The sequence below is a fragment of the Dermochelys coriacea genome, chromosome 20, assembly GCF_009764565.3.
Source record: "Dermochelys coriacea isolate rDerCor1 chromosome 20, rDerCor1.pri.v4, whole genome shotgun sequence".
Taxonomy (NCBI): domain Eukaryota; kingdom Metazoa; phylum Chordata; order Testudines; family Dermochelyidae; genus Dermochelys; species Dermochelys coriacea.
The window spans coordinates 17,766,704-17,787,808 of NC_050087.2; the positions used below are offsets into that span (position 1 = coordinate 17,766,704).

Consider the following 21,105-nt stretch of genomic DNA (forward strand, 5'->3'; position numbering starts at 1 on the left):
CCCCCTCTGTGTCGGACATGCCAGCCTGTCCCCATGTGGGACATCCCAGCCCCCCTCACCCCACCATAGGACATGCCAGCCTGCAGCCCTGGCAGGGGCAGCCCAGAGCCCGCTGTGCTGGGTCCAGGGGCCAGGCCAGCCTCACCGATCTGCACTGTGAGATCTGCTCCCATCCCCTCCTTGCCAGTAAGGGGAGATGGGGAATCGGGGGCAGGGGGTGGCCCAGAAAGCTCCCCATTGACCCTCCCCCCTGTCCTGCAGTCGTTTGTGAAGGATTACATGATCTCCATCACCCGCCTGCTCCTGGGGCTCGACTCCATGCCAGGCTCCGGCTTCCTGTGCGCGGTGAGTATCTGGCCGGATGTTGCCTGACACCTGCCCCTCACCCCGGCATCTGGGCATCTGTGTCTGCATCCCTCTGCCTGCCTCTCACTTGTCCTGTCCATCCCTCTGCTTTACACGTGTCCAGCCGGTCATGCCTCCCCTCACATGGCCCTCTGCAAACAAATGCAGCCTAGATGGAGCTACTATAAGGTGGGTGCATAATTGGTTGGAAAATCGTTCCCAGAGAGTTGTTATCAGTGGTTCACTGTCAAGCTGGAAGGGCATAACGAGTGGGATCCCGCATGGATCGGTTCTGGGTCCGGTTCTATTCAATGTCTTCATCAATGATTTAGATAATGGCATACAGAGTACACTTATAAAGTTTGCGGACAATGCCAAGCTGGGTGGGGTTGTAAGTGCTTTGGAGGATGGAATTAAAATTCAAAATGATCTGGACAAACTGGAGAAATGGGCTGAAGTAAATAGGATGAAATTCAATAAGGACAAATGAAAAGTGCTCCACTTAGGAAGGAACAATCAGTTGCACACACACAAAATGGGAAATGACTGCCTCGGAAGGAGTCCTGCGGAAAGGGATCTGGGGGTCATAGTAGATCACAAGCTAAATATGAGTCAACAGTGTAACGCTGTTACAAAAAAAGCAAACATCATTTTGGGATGTATTAGCAGGAGTGTTGTAAGCAAGACACAAGAAGTAATTCTTCTGCTGTACTCCGCGCTGATTAGGCCTCAACTGGAGCATTGTGTCCAGTTCTGGGTGCCACATTTCAGGAAAGATGTGGACAAATTGGAGAAAGTCCAGAGAAGAGCAACAAAAATGATTAAAGGTCTGGAAAACATGACTTATGAGGGAAGATTGAAAACATTGGGTTTGTTTCATCTGGAGAAGAGAAGACTGAGAGGGGACATGAGAACAGTTTTCAAGTACATACAAGGTTGTTACAAGGAGGAGGGAGAAAAAATGTTCTTAACAAGAAAAGACACAATGGGCTTAAATTGCAGCAAGGGTGGTTTAGGTTGGACATTAGGAAAAACTTCCTACCTGTCAGGGTGGTTAAATACTGGAATAAATTGCCTAGGGAGGTTGTAAAATCTCCATCATTGAGGATTTTTAAGAGCAGGTTGGACAAACACCTATCAGGGATGGTCTAGATAATACTTAGTCCTGCCTTGAGTGTGGGGACTGGACTGGACGGCCTCTCTAGGTCCCTTCCAGTTCTGTGATTATTTCTCCCTATATAAGCTCACAATTTTGATGTCACTTTTCCAAACCCACCATGATGACACCATATTTCTTCCTAGAAAAGAGGCAACTAAGAGTGGATATGATAGAGATCTACAAAATCATGAACGGTTTGGAAAAATTGAATAAGGAAGTGTTATTTACTCCTTCACTTAAAACACAAGAACTAGGGGTCACCCAATGGAATTAATATTAGCAGGTTTAAAACAAACAAAAGGAAGTATTTCTTTACATAACACACAGTCAACCTGTGGAACTCCTTGCCAGAGGATGTTGTGAAAGCCAAGACTATAACAGGGTTCAAAAAAGAACCTGATAAGTTCCTGGAGGACAGGTCCATCAATAGCTATCAGCCAGGATGGGCAGGGATGGTGTCCCTAGCCTCTGCCAGAATCTGGGAATGGGCGACAGGGGATGGATCACTGGATGATTCCCTGTTCTGTTCATTCCCTCTGGGGCACCTGGCACTGGCCACTGTTGGAAGACAGGACACTGGGCTAGATGGACCATTGCTCTGACCGAGTCTGGCCCTTCTGATGTTCTTATATAGAACCCAGATGTATCTGCCCCCCACTGTAACCCACTTGACCCCACTCCCCTCCCAGAGCTGAGATAGAACCCAGGAGTCCTGACAGAGTCTCTCTGTCTGCAGAGTTAGTGACAAAGTAAGAATAAACTTTAAATTTTTAAACCTAACCAGTGTCCCTTAGGTGACTTGCCACAAGATGTCAGAACATGTTAGTATTAAGGCTGAGTGGGTCTAATATTTATTGAATTTTTGTTCTTTTTCTATAGGAATTAGATCCAGGGCTCCTGTCAGCTAATTGCTAAGTTATCTGCCAAAACACTTTTCAGGTCCCTAAGTAGCCCCTGGCCTGGCATCACAGTTAAAGTTGCCCCCCGAAATCTGAAATGGTGCCCCTGGTCGGTCCCCTCATGCAGCCCTCCGTCCATCAGTCCCCACACAGGGCCCCCTCTCTCTGTCTCCCCCCACCCTTTCCCTTCTGTTCTCGTGTGGGGCTCACTCCTCGTCCCACTGCAGGAGCCGGCAGGGGGGCAGCAGTCACTGCTGTGTGGGGGAGGGGATGGCAGGCTTGGGGGGTCAGGGGGACTGCCCCGCAGGGTGACCTCATCTCTCTCCCCCGCAGCTGAAGGTGACCGAGGATGACCTGTGGATCCGCTCGTACGGCCGCCTCTACCAGAAACTCTGCTCCAGCACGGGTGACATCCCGATCGGCATCTACCGCACCGAGTGCCACCTGTTCTCTGCTGCCGAGGTGCGCCCCCCCTCCCCTCCGCCCCGGGATCAGGGCTGGGCCCCCATTCCCCCCTGGGATCAGGGCTTGGCCCCCATTCCCCCTCCCGGGGAGCAGAGCTGGGCCCCCCCCCCGGGATCAGGGCTTGGCCCCCATCCCCCCCTGGGAGCAGAGCTGGGCGCCCATCTGCCCCATCCCCCGGATCAGGGCTTGGCCCCCATTCCCCCACCACTAGGAGCAGAGCTGGGCCGCCCAGGATCAAGGCTTCACCCCCATTCCCGTCCCCCGGATCAGGGCTTGGCCCCCATTCCCCCCTGGGAACTGGGCTGCCCCCCCCAGGAACAGGGCTCAGCCCACCACCATCTGCCCCTACCCCCCCAGAGCAGGGCTGGGGCCCCCAGTTCACGCTCACCCCCCCTTCAGGAGCAGGATCATCCCCCTCCAACGTGTTCAGGGGCCACGGGATGGTCTCCAGGGCGGGATGTGGGGTGCAGGGGGCAGACGGTCCCCACTCCTCTGTGCCACCCCCCCGCCCCCATCTCCAGCACCGCGGATCCCCCTGGCGGGGGGGGGTCCGAGGCCCCCCCGCGCTAACCCCCGCCCCCCCAGCCGCAGGTCTCCGTCAGCGTGGAGGACTACGAGGACACGCGGGAGCCCCGCGGCGCCCCGCTCTGCCGCCTGGGGCCCCGCCACTCGACGGGCAGCGACCCGGCCGAGCAGCCGCTGCTGCGCCGCAAGAGCCTGCAATGGGCCCGGCGGCTGAGCCGCAAGGGCGGGCGCCGCCCCAGCAAGACGGCGGCCGAGCGCATCAGCCAGCAGCGCCTGGCGCTGTCCCGCCGCTCCGAGCGCCAGGAGCTCAGCGCCCTGGTCCAGAGCCGCATGAACCACCTGGGGCTCTCGGCCGCCGGCTACAGTACGGGGGGTGCCGGGGGCTGCGCTGGGGGGGGCTGGGGGGGCTGGGCCCAAGGGCTGCGCTGCGGGGTGCCAGGGGCTGCGCTGGGCGGGGCCCGGGTGGGCTGGGCCCGGGGGCTGCGCTGGGGGGGTCCTGGGTGGGCTGGGCCCGGGGGCTGTGCTGGGGGGGTCCCAGGGGCTGCGCTGGGGGGGGCCCGGGGGGGCTGGGCCCAGGGGCTGCGCTGCGCTGGGCGGGGCCCGGGTGGGCTGGGCCCGGGGGCTGCGCTGGGGGGGGTCCTGGGGGGGCTGGGCCCGGGGGCTGCACTGGGGGGGTCTGGGGGGGCTGGGCCCAGGGGCTGCGCTGCGGGGTGCCAGGGGCTGCGCTGGGCGGGGCCCGGGTGGGCTGGGCCCGGGGGCTGCGCTGGGGGGGGTCCCGGGGGCTGCGCTGGGGGGGTCCTGGGTGGGCTGGGCCCGGGGGCTGTGCTGGGGGGGTCCCAGGGGCTGCGCTGGGGGGGGCCCGGGGGGGCTGGGCCCAGGGGCTGCGCTGCGGGGTGCCAGGGGCTGCGCTGGGCGGGGCCCGGGTGGGCTGGGCCCGGGGGCTGCGCTGGGGGGGTCCTGGGTGGGCTGGGCCTGGGGGCTGCGCTGGGGGGGTCCCAGGGGCTGCACTGGGGGGTCCCAGGGGCTGCGCTGGGAGGGCCCGGGGGGGCTGGGCCCAGGGGCTGCACTGGGGGGTGCCAGGGGCTGCGCTGGGGGGGGTCCCGGGTGGGCTGGGCCCAGGGGCTGCGCTGGGGGGTCCTGGCTGGGCTGGGCCCGGGGGCTGCGCTGGGGGGGGTCCTGGGTGGGCTGGGCCTGGGGGCTGCACTGGGGGGGGCATCGGTGGGCTGCGCTGGGGGTTCCCAGGGGCTGCGCTGGGGGGGTCCCGGGTGGGCTGGGCCCAGGGGCTGTGCTGGGAGCGGTGTCTGGGCGGGCTGAGCTGGGGGAGGACTGGGGGGGCTGGGCCCGTGGGTCTGAGCAGCGGTAGGGGGTGGTACTGGCCCGGCTGACTCCACCCAGGGATGGTCTGGGGGGCCGGGCAAGGGTCTCACCATCTCCCCCCGCTTGCAGTGGACATGATGGACCACGGCAACACGCTGTCCTACATCCTGCTCAACCCCTCGCCCGACACACAGCTGGAAATCAACGATGTGGTGTGAGTGCAGGGGGCACGGCCAGCGGGCGGGCGGGGGCTGCTCTCTGGGGGGGGCACCCACACCCTCTGCCCAGGCCGCATGAGGCTGCTCCCTCCTCTCCTACACCCTTCCCCTTCAATCCTCAGCCCCGGGCTGTCACGGCGACCCACGCGATGCTCTGGATCTGCTCCCCTCGAAGCCAGGCAGGACTCTGGGGGAGTCTCCTCTCTGGGAGCAGCCTGTCTGCGGGACACACAGCTCACCCGGCTTCCCCCTTCCTGGGTCTGACCTCGGAGCATCCAGCATCCTCTGCCCCCCCTGCGCTTCCCACGGCGAGTCCGCCCAGGTGGGGTCCTGGGGAAGCCAGAGGGTCCTGCCCCCCAACTCTGCAGTCAGACGTGACTCTCAGCCAGCCAGTAAAACAGAAGGTTTATTAGACGACAGGAACAGGGTCTAACACAGAGCTTGTAGGTGCAGAGAACAGGACCCTCAGCCGGGTCCATTTTGGGGGGAAGTGAGCCAGACAACCCCATCTGCCCTTCACTCCTCGTCCCCAGCCAGCCCCAAACTGAAACTCTCTCCCGCCCCCCCCTCCTCTGGGCTTTGTCCCTTTCCCAGGCCAGGAGGTCACCGGATTCCTTTGTTCTCCAGCCCTTTAGCTCTCACCTTGCAGGGGGGAAGGGCCCAGGCCATCAGCTGCCAGGAAACAGGGTGTCGGCCATTCTCTGTGTCCAGACCCCCGCACACACATGCCCTCTAGGGCTCTGCCACGATCATACACCCTTATCCCACCCCCTAGATACTTAAGAACTGCATAAGGGAAACTGAGGCACCCCCACACTATTCAGAGGAAACATTAAGAACAGTCCCGCTTCGTCACATGGGCCAAATCCACGCTGGGCTCAGCAGCCCCCCTTCTCCCCGGAGAGGGGAGGTGCTGGGGTATACCTGCCTGCTCATTTTGGGGGGATGGGAACGAAGGCTGGTGGGGGGGACTGCCTGGCCCCCCCGACATCTCCTTTGTCTCCCCACAGGTATCTCATCCGGCCCGACCCCCTGACCCTGGTCTCCACCAGCAGCACCAGCTGGAAAGCCAGCGTCAGCCACTCCGAGGACCTGAAGGACAGCACCCAACTGTGACCCCAGCCAGGAGACACGTGCCAACACTGTGACCCCCTGCTCAGCAATGGACTCCGCCGGTCCCCGAGCCAAGATCTGCCCCCAGGGCACCAGCACCTGCAGGGAGGGGGCTTGGTCCTGCCGTCACTGGACCTGATCCTGGCCCCAGTCTATACGGCTCCCGGAGCCATGGGGGGCACTGCCTTGAGAAGACTTGGCACCGGGGGGGCCATGCCCGTTCCAGGTCCAGTGCTTTCCCATTGGGTCTGGAAAGAGCAGCCCTGTCCCTCCCAGCACAGGCAGCCCTGACCCATTGGGCACTGCAAGAATTGTTCCCCCTCCTGGGAACCCCACGGGACAGACAGACAGGCCTGCACCGCTGTGCCCATGCCCACTGCGCCATGCTTCCTGGAGCTCTGACCGGCTGAGACGGGCCCTGCATCACCTGCATTCCAGCCCCAGAGACAAGAATCCAGCCCCCAGGCTGGGGGTGCCCTCTGGGATGCCAAGCCCCTTAGGGCATTTCTCCTTGGCATCAGCCCACACCCCATCTCTCTTCCAGCTTGGATTTGGTTGTGTGCCTCTCCGCTCCCCGCAGGCAGCTCCCCGTCCCTATGCTGGTACTGGGTTGGGGACAGGGAGCGGAGCTGTCCGTGCGGGCACCCCTCCTGCTAAAGGATCGAGGCCAGACATGCTGGGAAATGCACTGGCACCCCTTCCCCCCGCGCGCCACTGGTGGAATGTAGCGCTCCCCCCCCCGGGCCTGGGGCATGGGCCAAGGGACTTCTTAATGCCAGAGATTCCTCCGGCTCTGGTCTCACTGTGAACATGGGCTCTTAGATGTACAGATACAATAAACCTCTCAAGGCTCTCTAGCTGCATTGGAGATGCTCCATCAGTGTGTGTGTGGTGGGGGGGAGCCCTGCCTCTCCCCACATGTTTGTGAATCTCGCCATATTTCCTGGGTTCCCCCCCACAAATCTCCAGCTCCCGGAGTCCTGTGATCACAGGAGACGTTCGGCTTTCATTTAGCCAACAATGAGCGAACCTCTGCAGCCGTCCCTGGAAGCCACAACGCTTGGGCAGCCGAGGTGCTGGGCTGGAGTTGTTTAAGCCCTTGTGATTTTTTCACTCCATCAGCTGCCAGCCAGCCTGGGGCGTTGGAAATCCGTGGTTACTTGAACAGGAGCACGTGGGTCTAAGAACTGCGCCCAACTTGTGTCACCTTCACGGGGCTTTAACCCTTCAGCTCGCGGGCGGGTGGAGGGGAGCTCAATTTGCTGCCTGGTTCTTTCAGCTTATGGCACTGGTGTGTTGCGGGTGTAGCTCAGTTTGGGCTCCCCCTGGGCCAGGCCTCTCCCCACCCGCTGCCCTCAGCATCACAGGGCACCGGTTCCTGGGGCACCTCAGGCCAGGCAGCTCACTTCTGGGGCCCTTTTACCCCTCCCCATGCCCCTGGGGTGCAGGTGCTGGAAGGGTAGCAGGGGAGAGGGTGAGCTCGGACGGACATGGGGTAGGCCCAGCAGGACAGTCGGCCCAGAGTCTGCTGCAGGCATGACTCGGGGGAACAAAGGATGTTCACCCAATCTCAGTTTGGGACAGGTCCCTCGACTCCCAGTAGGGTCCTGAGCACTGGCCCCCCCTACTGCTCTGCATTAGCCCCCCCCCCCAGGTTTAGGGGGCTCAGACCCCAGGGGCTGTGGGGGCTGTATGCATCACTAAAGCATGCTCAGAGCAGCCCCCCGCCTCGCCCCACCCCCCAGTGGAGCTGGAGCGCCAGCCCGGGAGCGTGGGCCCCATCAATGGGGCATGGTGGGTGGTGAAGGCTGCTGTCCCCCTCCCCCAGCTGGTGCTGCCCTGGACTCCAGGTGCAGGTGAGACAGGGCCACCCTAAGGTGGAAAGGGCAACAGGTGGGGCCTGGGTGAGAGGCAGGGGCATTCATGGCTCTGGCTTGGAGCAGGGCTGGGGGTTTGGTTCCTGCCTGGCTTGTTCTCTGTCACGGGCCAGACTGGGCTCCTCACCCTGGAGCAGCCGCGGGGCCTGAACTTTGGCTGACAACCCTGCCCCCAGCAACACCCCTCTGCTTCCACTGCACAGACGCCGGGCAAGGTCCTCATCACGCCACTCCCTCAAACAACGAGCCCCAGTGGGAGAGGCGCCTTGGGCAGCTGGGCTGGGCAGGAATGGCTGCAGGTGCGCGAGAACTGGGGGGCTGGGCTCAGCCGCCAGCAACTCAGCTCCAAACTGGCTGGAACCCAGGAGATGCCACTGCCCCAGCTAGGGGGCACTGGGCTGCAGGGAGCAGGGCGGGGGCCAGCAGGGGGTGCTGGGCTGCGGGGAGCGGGGCAGGTTCAGCGCCGGGACGCTTGCTCCGGGATCCTAGCCATATGCCAGCCGGGTACCAGGCTACTCCTGGGAACACAAGAAGGAAGTTTTGCATCGTTACATTAAATAATCTTGGGCCTTTGCCAACAGCTGCCGAAGCCAGGAAGTGGGTGAGCCCACCTGGCCTGCAATTGGCAGATGTTGCTCACCTCTGGACAGCTCCCACAATGCCCTGGGCTCTGCCTGAGAATGGCTGCTGCCCACAGCCAGAGTGCGCCCCCTGGCCTCACCCCGCCCCGGCGGAGGTGGCTGCATCTCAGCCCCAGGTGAGGGATCCCTGTATAAACACACACTCCACTCCAGAGGTGGCTGCATCTCAGCACTGAGTGAGGGATTCCTTGAATAAACTCTGCCCCAGAGGTGGCTGTATCTTACTGCTGGGGGTGAGCTCTGTGCAGCTTGCTCTGTGGCCCTTACCCACTTGTCCCGCCCTGGGGTGGGTGGAGCGAGTGGTGCGTGTGGTCAGGTCCCTGAAGGCCTCGGGCTGTGTTTGGCTGAGAGCCCAGGCGCTGTAGCCTGGCCCCGAGCAGGTTTTCCCCACATGCTGGGTGTAGGAGCGTTTGTCATCCCAGAGGGGCCAGTGCATCCTTCTGCCTTGGGGTTCAATCCAGTGCCAGGGCCTATGGTGCACAGGGCAGGGCCGCGCTGTGGACGTCACTATTAGTGACTGGGAACATGGCCCGTTCCCCTGCTGGAGCAGAGGTGAGTTGAAAGGGTGGCGAGGCCTGGTGGTTAGAGCAGGGGTAGGTGAGATCCAGGACTCCTGGATTCTCTCCCTTCTCTGGGAGGGGAGTGGGGTCTAGTGGCTTAGAGCAGAGGGAGGCTGGGAGCCAGGAGGAAGTGTTCAGGGACTGCTACTTTCAGGTCTGTACTGTAGCCCCTAGCCTGGGGTGGGGCTGGGGGAGTCAGATTCCATCCTGAAAGGTGCAAAGGGGCAGCCTGCGGGGCTCACATACCCGGTGCTGAAATGCAACTACCTCTGGGATGGAGCCCAGCTCCTGCCTCACGGTCCCTGACCCAGCCAGGGCCATGCCCTCCACCTGAGGCCCAAATGCAAATCTCCCTGGGGAAGAGCCCCTCCTGGCTCCCCAAGCCCTGCACTGGCTCCGACCTCCAATGCTGTGGTCCTTGCTGGAACCGGTGACAACCCAGGGAGGGGAGAGCAGTCCCAACGCTGCCTGGGGACCCCACTGGGATGCTGAAGGGACCCTGGGCAATCAACTGGATTATGTCAAGAACAGACAGGGCTGTCTGTGGGGGAAGGATCAGGCCCAGGGCTGCAAGGGGGCAGCCCAGAGACTGACAGGTGCTGGATCCTGCTGCCCATTCCTGGCGCAGGGCAGGTGCTTGATCCTCAGCCCTGATCACCAACCCCCAGCACCTGGCCACGACTGGGAGGGGGGAAGGTCCCCTGGGCCAGACAAGACCCAGACACCACATCCAGAGGGGCCCAGATCCTGGTACCTGGGGCCAGGTGGCAGCAGCACTTGACATCAGGGAAAGTGGTTGGCCCATCCTACCCTGTTGCAATATGTATTAAAGTAAAAGGTGTGGTGGTGCCCAGCCAGCCACCCGCATCCCCTACCCCCAAGGAGTGGGGCAGCAGGGATCTGCCCAGGGAAAGGGAGGGAAGCAGGAAGTTTGTGGGGAGGGTGTATGCTGGACATTGTCGTCAGACACCTTGTGCAATCCTCCTCCCTGCACCCAGGGCGTGTGGAATAAACTCTGCCAGGATGGGGATGGAACAGAAGAGACGAGCAGGGCTCAGACGAGCGGCACTGCACGGCCCACAGGTAAGCAGGAGATGCTGGGAGAACGGTGAAGGAAAGAGGTGTGGGAGAGAGATAGAAATGGCTAGAAAGAACGGAAAGAGAAAAGGAAACAGTCAACGGATGAATGTGAAAGAAAAGAAAGAAAGAAAGAAGCAAGCTATATGAAAAGAAGGAAGAACAATTAGAAAGAAAGCAGGTTAGAATGACAAAGGAGGAAGGCGGCTGTAGAGAGAGCGAAAGGTAGAGCAGGAAAGCAGCTCCTGAGAGCCAGCTAGGGGGTGATGAGAAGGATAAGAAAGATTGCAACAGAAATTAGAAGCAAATCTCGCTAGCTCTCTCTCTGGCTGTGAAGGGGTAGGAAGAAAAGCCCGGCCCCCACGCGCACGGAGCTGGAGGAATTGCTGGGCCCAGCCAGCGCGGCGGAAACCCAGCGGGTCAGGAGCAAACCCCCACGCACTTCCTGGGCTCTTTGGTTCTGTTCAGAGGCTCTGTGTGCAGTGCTCCCCAGTTTTAACCCTGGCTCTCCCACGCTGCCAGTTGCCCCACAAGCACTGGGTGGGTCAGGGCCTTGTTGCTGGGGGCGGGGAGAGGGGGCATCTAACCAACAAGCCCATGTGGATCCCGCGAGGTGAGTCGCCCTGGATCTGCAATTCTGACTGGGAAGGTGGTTGGAGGGCGAGTCCCTGTTGTGGGGGGTCTGCAGAGACCAGGCAGAGGGCTTGGGGGAGGGAAGGGGGCATCTCATGGGAACTATCCTTCTGGGGGGCTGTGGGCAGGACTCCCCAATGGGGTTAGAGTAGCTCGCGGGGCAGGCTGGGCTCACTGAGGTCTGGCTGGAGAAGGGTTAGGTTTGAATTCCACACTGGCTGTTTTTCGGTACTGCTTGTGATTCCTTCCTTGCAAACGGCTCACGGCCCCGGCTAGCTTCAAACGGGACTTGGAAAAGAGCTTAGTATTGCCTATATTACAATAGTCACCAGCTGAAATCAGGGCCCCGTCGTGCTGGGCGTGGCCCAGACCTTGACCAAGATCAGGGCCCCCTTTGTGCCGGGTGCTGCACAGACCCTGACCAAGCTCAGGGCCCCGTCGTGCCAGGTGCTGTACAGACCCTGACCGAGATCAGGGCCCTGTCGTTCCAGGTGCTGTACAGACCATGACCGAGATCAGGGCCCTGTCATGCCGGGTGCAGCCCAGACCCTGACCGAGATCAGGGCCCCGTTGTGCCGGGCGCAGCCCAGACCCTGACCAAGATCAGGGCCCCGGGGCTGCACACAGAGTGAGAGACAATCCCGGTCCCAAAGATCTGACAGTCTAACTGCACAAGGGGTGGGGGGAAACTGAGGCACAGAGCGTGGCAATGACTCATCCCAGGTGACACAGGGAGCCAGAGGCAGGAACTGAACTCTGGTCTCCTGAGTCCCAGCCCAGCCCTTCCACTCGCATATCCTCACATTCCCATCTGGTACATTTGCGACATGACTCTGCATTGAGGTTTGTATGGAAAACCAGAAAATCCTGTTGCCAAGTCTGAACCCTCGCTGGGAGTTTTAGCTGCCGGCCACATTCCTGCTCCCCCGATGGCCCGAGCTGGGGCTGAGACTCATGGGCGTAATGCTCGGGGTGACCAGATAACAAGGGTGCAAAATTGGGACACTTTTTTGGGGGGGAGGGGTGTTCGGGAATAGTTGCGTATAGAAGTCAAAGCCCCTAATACTGGATGGTCCCAATCATAGCGGGATGGCCAGTCACGGTAGTAACGCTGCACACGCCTGTCAGGGCTTCCAGGATCGTGCCCAGTCTCTAGCCCGCTCCCTGCGGCTTTGGTTTGATGGGGCTGAATGTAACTGATATGACCCCCCCCCCCCGCCTCTGGTCCTGTCCTCGCAGGGCTTTAACTAGCCCTAGAGATGGGGCCCCTGCCCCTTCTGAGGGATGATTCCCCAGCTATCAGGGAACTCCAACCCCTCTGCTGCTAATGGCTCCCCGCACGAATGCCTCTAAACAGATCTCAACCCCCTGCAATCATGCCATCCCTCCCCCTGCCCTCGCTTCCCAGCAGGAAAGGAAAGAGGCTTTATAAACTGGGGAGGCTAGCGTGTGGGGCTGGGCACTCCCAGAGCTCTAGAAAGATTTTTACTGATTTGGTTCCTGGGTGTGGAACAGCTGCTCAGCAGCCAACACCCCGGGCAATCAGAGCAGCCTGTTACCAACAGCGTCTCTTTCTTGCAAGTGTAACACCTGGCAGTGCAGCATTCCCGGTTTACAGCTGTGCAAGTGACACACCAAGGACAAGCTTTGTCCGTGTTGCTGGCCCAGGACCAGAACCTGCTCCTCGCTGGGACTCTGTGACATGGAGCTAGAGTGAGCTCCTTGGGGCGGGGGCCGTCTCTTGCCGTGTGTCTGTGCAATGCAACTGGCGCCTTGATCCTCACCCTGCCCTCAGGGGCCTTCTCTCCCCAGTCCCTTCACTGTCCTTTAGCACCATCTCCCCATCCGAGCACCAGGGCCACCTCCTCCCGTCTGCAGTGCCCTCCTCGTGTCTAGGCTGGGGTAACTCTCCCCTGGTTCATGTCTCTCAGCTGGAGGGCATTGCTTGTCCCCCCAAACCCTGCCCCTACCCTGTCCCTGCTCCTGTCCCTGCTCTTGCATAGCCCAGGCCTAACAATCTCACCCAGATCCCCGTGTCCAGCCCATAGCTCATGGTGGAGCTAGAGCAAAGCTTTGAGATCGAGATACAGCACCTGAGGGAGGGAGAAAATGCCCTGGCCCTGGCCCATCACCCGTCCTGATAAAAATCTGCCCCTTAGTCCAGTCCCAATGGGTTGTGCCCAGCAGCCAGCGCTGGGTCTGGGGGATTAACTGAGCTGGGATAAATGGACCCTAAGAGCCACAGGTGTTAACATGACCCTGGAACCCTCAAACATTAAACCAAGTGGGGGCAGGGGGTTTGGGAGCTGGAGACTCTGCTCAGTACATGGCAAACCCACCAGCAAAGAGCCTTGGAGCCTTTTATTAACAATACCGAAAAGCTGGTGGAGGGGGTGGTTAAAGCATTTGAAATGTAGAGTATTAAGTAAGGTTTTCATTTGAACAACAGCCCTGGGTTCCTGGGCCCCCAGTTGGGGAGGGGTTTAAAGCCCCGCTCTTGGACATTCTGGTGTGGTATTAAAACCGGTGATAACTGGCCTGGTTGGGGGACGGAGATGGGCTGAGCGGGGCTGGAGCAGATGTTGCTGCGATTCCTAGATGACAAAAATCAGACAAATACGTGCCAGAGGGGGAAGAAAAAACAGGAACCGCAGCATTTATTGTCTTTGAAGTTGACTTTTCCTTGTCACCTCATTACTGGATAAACACAAGCTTGGCACACGGGCTGGGTAGTTGTACCAAGACCTGGCAAATACAGACCTACATCAGGCTGCTTAGGGTGGTGCTTTATCTGACTCTTTGTGATCACAGGCTCACCACAATGTTGCAAAATCTCTATCAAACCAGACCCTTAGCAACCCAAAGGCACAAGGCGAGCGGTGGGAAAGGGGAGCTAGAAGGTGTGGAAGGAAAAGGCCACCCGAGGGGTGGGAAGGGCTCATATGCCAGGTTGTGGTTGGGATCCAGCCTAGAGGTGGAGATGTCCTCTGTGGCGCCTGCTCTGGCCTGCTCTGCTCAGCACATCTCTTGGGATCAGGACAGTGAAGGTCCAATGGTGAGACCCCCAGGCGGGCCAGGGGTAGAGCAGCCCGTCCTCCCATGACTTTGCCCACCCCATAGGCCTCATTTTCAGCCCATCAAATTTAGCCTGTTGAGTTCTGGTCCCATGCTGCCCTTGTTTCCCAGGTTTACCAGTCTGCGCGTTACCTCAGGAGGCCTTTGGTTTTTGACTGACCATGGCACCAGGGGCAGGGGTAGCTCAGTGGTTTGAGCACTGGCCTGCTAAACCCAGGGTTGTGAGTTCAATCCTTGAGGGGGGCCATTTAGGGATCTGGGCCAAAAATTGGGTTTGGTCCCTTGAGGTCCCTTCCCACCCTGCCCTTCTAGGATTCCAGCAATGCAAGCAGGGCCTCACCCTGCCCAGCATTCCAAGCAGGTGTGTGGGGCGGCAGTTCCTCCAGCCGTGGTAGCAAATCGGCAGTAGCTTCCTCTTTCTGCCATCCGCAGTGGTAGTTTTTTTTTTCCACTGCTTGGGGCGGCAAAAACTATAGAGCCGGCCCTAGTAACAGTACCAATGTGCCCCTGCCCCCACTGGAAATACCTCACCTGACGTCTTGGCTGTGTGGCCCACGCTCACAGTTCCTAGCTGAGGCCTGCCCCCCCTCCAATGGTGGCCAATGCCCGATACTTGAGAGGAAGGGCGGAGAGGGAAAGAACCTGGATGGCCTTGGCTCATTGCGCCAACCTGCAAGGAGGGAGGAGAGGAAAAGGAATTTTGGTCCCTCCAGCCATGCTCCCTCCCTTGCTCAACCAGGAAGCATGAGTCGCAATTGTCCTTATCTGGATCACAGTTGAAGGCCTTAAAACTCATCCAAACTCTTGGAGAGAGTTTCCAAGCTCTGCTGGCTGGTGGAAGATTCTCTCTGTAAAATAGGAATGGTTCCTATCTCCCTTACAAGGGTAAATAAGCTAATCACTGCCAGGGGCTCAGAGGGGTTGGACAGACTGATGATCAAAGGTTAATTAGCCAGCCGCTTTGGTTCCTAGGTAACCAACCCATGTTGCTCAATGAAAGAAGATCAGTCAGGCTCCTTTTTCTAAAGGTTGTGAAGTTAAAAAACAAAAATAAAGAACTAGATACGTTCCTGGAGGACAGGTCCATCAATGGCTACTAGCCAAGATGGGCAGGGATGGTGACCCTAGCAGCTGTTGGCCAGAATCTGGGAATGGGCAACAGGGGATGGATCACTGGATGATTCCCTGTTCTCATTCCCTCTGGGGCACCTGGCACTGGCCACTGTCAGAAGACAGGATACTGGGCTAGACGGACCTTTGATCTGACCCAATCTGGCTGTTCTTATGTTCGTAAATAGAAATAGAATCTGCCACTGGCAGCACGAAACTAAACAATGCCACCAACAAATCAGCAAGGCATCAGCCAAAGTAGATTGGACTCCAATAGCCTAATTAGTACCACAATGAATCAGTCCATGTAGGTCCTGAAAAGGAATCCACAGTGGCGCACGTCCGGTTGGGTAGATAAACCCCAGCTACAGATTGTTACCAAGCCTCAGAGCGGGTCGGATGGTTTCATACTGAAATCACCTTCTGGGGTAGTGTCTAAGCTAGAACATCAAAGCTGCTCGGCATGCGACACCCAGCAGGAGGACATGGGACATGGACTTTGACAGATGGCATGCTCTTATCGGGCCACTACGACACCTTTACAAGAAGATCTTTAGTTTCCGACCTGTGTCATAGCAAAACTCTTCCCCTACACAATGCAACTTTCCCAAAAGTTCAAGGCACCATTTCAGATCCCCTCAACTGATACCAGGTGTGCGGTCTCCTCGGTGCCAGTGTCAGAGAGTTTAAGGCCAGACGGATCCATTAGCTCCTCCGGTCTGAGCAGCCGTGTGTCACAGGCTCTTACACTGCACACAGATACAGCCCTGTCAAGGTTCCTTCCCCACTCTGAACTCTAGGGTACAGATGTGGGGACCTGCATGAAAACCTCCTAAGCTTAGTTTTACCAGCTTAGGTTAAAACTTCCCCAAGGTACAAACTATTTTACCCTTTGCCGTTGGACTTCCACTGCCACCACCAAACGTTTGACTGGGTTTACTGGGAAAGCATTATTTGGAAAATATGGAAATTATTTGGTCCCCAAAAATCCTCACCAAAACCTTGCACCCCCCTGCCTGGGGAAGGCTTGATAAAAATCCTCACCAATTTGCATAGGTGACCACAGACCCAAACCCTTGGATCTTAAGAACAATGAAAAAAGCATTCAATTTCTTACAAGAAGAATTTTAATATAAGAAAAGGTAAAAAGAATCACCTCTGTAAAATCAGGATGGTAAATACCTTACAGGGTAATTAGATTCAAAACATAGAGAATCCCTCTAGGCAAAACCTTAAGTTACAAAAAGACACAAAGACAGGAATATCCATTCCATTCAGCACAGTCTATTTTCTCAGCCATTTAAAGAAATCAGAATCTAACACATCTCTAGCTAGATTACTTACGAAGTTCTAAGACTCCATTCCTGATCTGTCCCCGGCAAATCCAGACCCTTTGTTTCTCCCCCCCTCCATCTTGTCTCCTCATTGGTCATTGTGATCAGGTGCCAGCGAGGTTATCCTAGCTTCTTAACCCTTTACAGGTGAAAGGGTTTTTCCTCTGGCCAGGAGGGATTTTAAAGGTGTTTACCCTTCCCTTCATATTTATGACAAGCCCTCAGGAGACTAAGTGGTTGTGGGCATCAATGCCCAGGCAAGGAATTTGATTAGGTGAGGTGTGCCCAGGTGACCGCAGCAGGGGCCTCGCACTGGAGAGGAAGGTGAACCCCCCCCGATCACTAAGTGGAGGGACAATTTCTGCCCCAGCCCAGATCTAATGATCAGTCTGAGCCTGAGCATGTGAGCAAGAGTCAGTGGCCAGGCCTCTAGACAGGATTCTCTGGACCGACTCAGGGCACGGGCCCAGCCCGTCTGGTGTTCCAGCCCCAGCAGCGGCTGCTCTGTGGTGCTTCGGAGGATGGTGGAAAATAAAAACCCAACCCAGAGCACCGTGGTGCATCATGCACAACTCCTGCCAAGCAACTGGCTGAGCCCCCTCAATGGGGGTTGTTCTCAAAGTACAGAGCCGCATGGGTCATTTCACTCCGATTCGGGGATTGACCCAGAGCCCCTGGAAGGTCACAGAAGGCAGGAGAGCGACAGGGAGGAAGGACTGATCCTGCAGAGGTCCCACAGAAAACACATGGCAGCATCTGCCAAGGGTGGGTCCAGGAAACACCTCTGCCCTTGTCTTCACATGACCCCCCTACCCCACCGCTGGCGAGCCAGGCTTCAACTTGGGGAACCAGAGACATGGGAATTTTTTGCTTCTTGGCTCGTGTAAAACGATATTGCCCAGGCTGGCTGAGTAACTGCCTGATCAGAGACTTGGGTCGGTTCATTGCGCCGAGGGTCACGTGCTGCTGTTGATCCGTGTGGCAGAGGCACCCACTGGTTCCTTGGTCGTGCACGCAGCCAGCGGGCCCTTTCCTTCCTGGTGCCCTCAGCGCATTTCAGCTTCCTGCAGGTTGTCACTTACCAGCCACCCCAAGCTGGGACACCAGGGGAAACTGACACCCAGTGGGCCATTGCTGTTCCCAATACCACAGGGCCCCAGGAATGAGGCCCAGCTGCCGGCGGGGAGGGGCCAGTGGGAGAGGCAGAGACTCTCCTTGTTTGCCTTCCCCTGCCCCACAAAGATCTCTACTTCCAGGCTGCCACGGGCAGGCTAGCTAGCTGCCACTTTGCATACCCGTGGCATACAGGAGCCATCCCCACTGGGGCTGCTAGCCAAACAGACACAGAGAAGGGAAGGGACTTACCCCTGCTCACCTAGTTAGTTAACAGCAGAGCTAGGGAGCGAATCCAGGAGTCCTGGCTCCCAGCCCCTCTTGCTCTAACCGCTTGACCCCACTCCCCTCCCAGAGCTGGGAGAGAACCCAGGAGTCCTAGCTCCCAGCCTCTCCTGCTCTAACCGCTTGACCCCACTCCCCTCCCAGAGCTGGGAGAGAACCAAAGCATCCTGGATCCCACCTCCCAACTTCTCCTCCCCACTGCCTTGATCCTGTTGCATTCCCAAGCAACTTTGGGGAGACAGAAGATTAAATACATCAGCCAACAGGCTTCAGCTGCAGAGCAGCCGGCAAGCGCTGCCCACTCCCTACCCCACCGAGTGGTTTACACTTGGCCAAGTGTCCTGGTGCTAATCTCCACTCCAGGTTCCCCCCACCCCCCGTGCTTCCTCTGGGCATAGGCCCAGAAGCTGCTGGACTCTGTTTCCTTCTCACCATGCCAAGCGTGGCCCTGCCACTCCCGGATCTCCTGCAATCTGAGTTCCAGGATGCTGGGGCCGGCTGGAGGCAGTGGGTTCTGGGGGGGGGGGTGATTCATGGAGCTGCCAGAGAAGGGGGGTGGCTGCAAAGAGCTGCCTGTCCAGGGGCGCGTGGGGCTGGCTGGTTTGGTCTCACAGTATTCTGGCTTGGTCTCTCCCTGCTCCTGCGTCCCAGAGACCAGGAGCCTCCCCACCCCCCGGGGTGTTTTCTACCCCCTGGTGTGTGCGGAGTACGAGTTGGTCCCTGTGGGAGAGACAGGAAACGCTGCTCACCGGCCACTGATGGAGCAGCCCGTGTGCACAACAGCCAAATGGCAACACCGCACGGCAGTTTATGGGAGGTGTTGGGGGACATAACGGACGGACGGCGTCTCCTGCTGCAGTTGCAAGGGGGCTTTAAGGAAGGAAAATGGAAAGAGGGAGGTGTATCCAGGGCAGCAGGGTTAGCAGCGTAAGCCAGGTAGAAAGGCCAGAGGACCTTGTTCCTAATGTCTCACCCACTTAGAATTAAGCTGCCAATTCAGAGGGGAGAGAGCCCCCTACTGAACCCCCACCCCACTCCCTGCAGCACCGCGCCCCCTAGTGCCAGGCTGGGGCATTGGGGTCACTACTGACTGCCAGGGGAGAGAGCCCCCTACTGAACCCCCACCCCACTCCCTGCAGCACTGCGCCCCCTAGTGCCAGGCTGGGGCATTGGGGACAGCTGACTGCAGCACACCGCAGTCTCCCATCCAAGAGCAGACCCAGCCCCACCTGGGAGATGGTCACAGCCCCAGGAGACTGGGCTTGCTCCCTGTGGCTACTGGCTGCTCTCGCTCTAATGCAGTTGGGGCCTGTCTGTCTCTAGGTCTGAGCTGGAACGAAGCAGGAGAAGCACTGACTCTGCCCTGCTTAGACTGCCCCGTCCTTGAGAACTCTGCCAGCATGGGGGCCGACTTGCTGCGCAAGCTGCTCTTGGTCTGTTTCTCCACCTTCCTCTTCCTGCTGATTGTCATCATCCACCAGGACGTCCCTGGGACCCTGCAGCTGGAGCTCTTGGGCGCACCCCGGGGTAAGCCTATCTCTGTGGAGAAGCGCCAGGGCAGCCCCACCTTCCAGTGGCGAGGCACAGAGGAGGAGAGAGCTGGGGACTCCATGCCTGTGCCCGTGCCCAGCCACCTGCCAGCGACCACCAGGCACCCGCTGCAGGTCGTCTACCCCTATAGCTACCGCTTCCTCCTGAACGAGCCGGACAAGTGCCGGGAGCGGGCGCCCTTCCTGGTGCTGCTGGTGGTGACGGAGCCCAAGGACATCATGGTGAGGAACGCCATCCGCCAGACCTGGGGCAATGAGAGCGCCGTGCCTGGGGTCTCCATGGTGCGGCTCTTCCTGACCGGGGTCCACCCGCACTACGGCTCCCCGCTGCAGTGGCTGCTTGAGGAGGAGAGCGCCCTGCATCGCGACATCATCCAGCAGGACTTCCTGGACACCTACAACAACCTGACCCTCAAGACGCTGATGGGCATGGAGTGGGTGAGCAGGCACTGCCCCAATGCCAGCTACGTGATGAAGGCTGACAGCGACGTCTTCCTCAACGTGGGCTTCCTCGTCCGGCAGCTGCTGCAGCCCCAGCTGCTGCCCAAGAAGGACTTCATGACGGGGTACATCTACAGGAACACGGGGCCTCTGCGGAGCAAGGCATACAAATGGTACGTGCCCTGGGAGGTGTACCCCAATGATACCTACCCTCCCTACTGCGGTGGCCCTGGCTATGTGCTCTCTGGAGACCTTGCCAAGAAGGTGTACGGGGTGGCCCAGACCCTCCGGGTCATCAACATGGAGGATGCGTTCCTTGGGATCTGTTTGTACAAGCTGGGCATCAGCGTGACCAACAGCCCCTGGGGCCTCTTCAACATCTTCTGGCTGGAGTATGAGAAGTGCCGGTTCTCCAAGCTGGTGCTGGTGCATCACTACGGGCCCACGGACCTGCTGAGGGTCTGGCCGGACTTCCAGGGTGGGAACAAGACCTGCCCCAGCTAGAGGGATGGGGAAGGAGCCGGGACATGTGCAGGAACGCACGGGCAGGGATGCAAGCTTGGGCATGGTGCTTTGCCCAGACTGACACCCCAGTGTCAATACACACACATACACGCACACACACAGTGTACACCCCCAATGCACACACACACACACCAGTGTATATACCCCCAATGTACACACACACACACCAGTGTATACACCCCCAATGTACACACACACACCCATGCTACTGTGTACACCGTCCCCAATGTACACACACACACACACACAGTGTCTACACACCCCAATGTACACACACACACACACACACATGCCACTGTGTACACACCCCAATGTACACACACACACACACCCCTTCATATACACCCCCCCACAACGCTATACCTCACTCAGCAACTGTATACCTGGCACACATACATCACACCACCATCCACCTTGCTCATGCTCCCGACCGCCATCCACCCCCCACCGGCCTAACCGCAGACACTTTGGCCAGAAATTCAGGCACTTGGGCAATTGCTTAGGCCTCTTTGGCTGCATAATCTCAGGGCTCTTGGCTGGATCCCAGTGAATTAGCACCACCCCCCGCGCCATGCTGCCCCCCCCCAGCACTGCACATGGAGGGGGTGCCTTACCCTGAAATGTCTCTATGCCTTTGCCCAGACAACAAGCAGGGACCCCCCCTTCCCCTGTGACTACCAGGGGACACAGGGTTCCCATGCCCAGGGTATGGCTTTATTGCTGGGCTGGTTCGGGCTTTGTACAGGGCTTTTGTATTAAATTATAGATTGCTACATTTGTAATAAATGGGCTGACTAAGGGCCAGCTGGACTGCATCCTCCAGCTGCTTCATTTCTCTTCCGT

The 21,105-nt window shown here is 58.8% G+C and overlaps 2 protein-coding genes across 13 annotated transcripts in view; both read left to right on the plus strand.

Moving 5' to 3' along the window:
- LOC119846098 (potassium channel subfamily T member 2-like) overlaps positions 1-6,916 on the plus strand; it is a 39,042-nt gene extending 32,126 nt beyond the window's left edge. For 8 of the 12 annotated variants that reach the window (XM_043506348.1, XM_043506350.1, XM_043506351.1 and 5 more), the window contains 2 exons: positions 262-345; positions 2,737-3,442. In XM_043506348.1, the coding sequence (XP_043362283.1) occupies positions 262-345; positions 2,737-3,438 (786 nt within the window). In that variant the 3' untranslated portion in view covers positions 3,439-3,442. The other 4 variants (XM_038379258.2, XM_038379264.2, XM_038379266.2 and 1 more) reach the window with 2 other exon arrangements.
- A 2,899-nt stretch (positions 6,917-9,815) lies between these two features.
- Positions 9,816-20,431, plus strand: LOC119846015 (beta-1,3-galactosyltransferase 2-like). Its single transcript, XM_038379124.2, has 2 exons — positions 9,816-10,202; positions 19,070-20,431. The coding sequence occupies exon 2, from the start codon at positions 19,147-19,149 to the stop codon at positions 20,239-20,241; it is 1,095 nt and encodes a 364-aa protein (XP_038235052.1). The 5' UTR covers positions 9,816-10,202; positions 19,070-19,146; the 3' UTR covers positions 20,242-20,431.
- The last annotated feature ends 674 nt before the right edge of the window (positions 20,432-21,105 follow it).

Bases quoted from the DNA above. Each gene is read 5' to 3' on its own strand.
- LOC119846015 (XM_038379124.2), top strand. From the start codon at position 19,147: ATGGGGGCCGACTTGCTGCGCAAGCTGCTCTTGGTCTGTTTCTCCACC.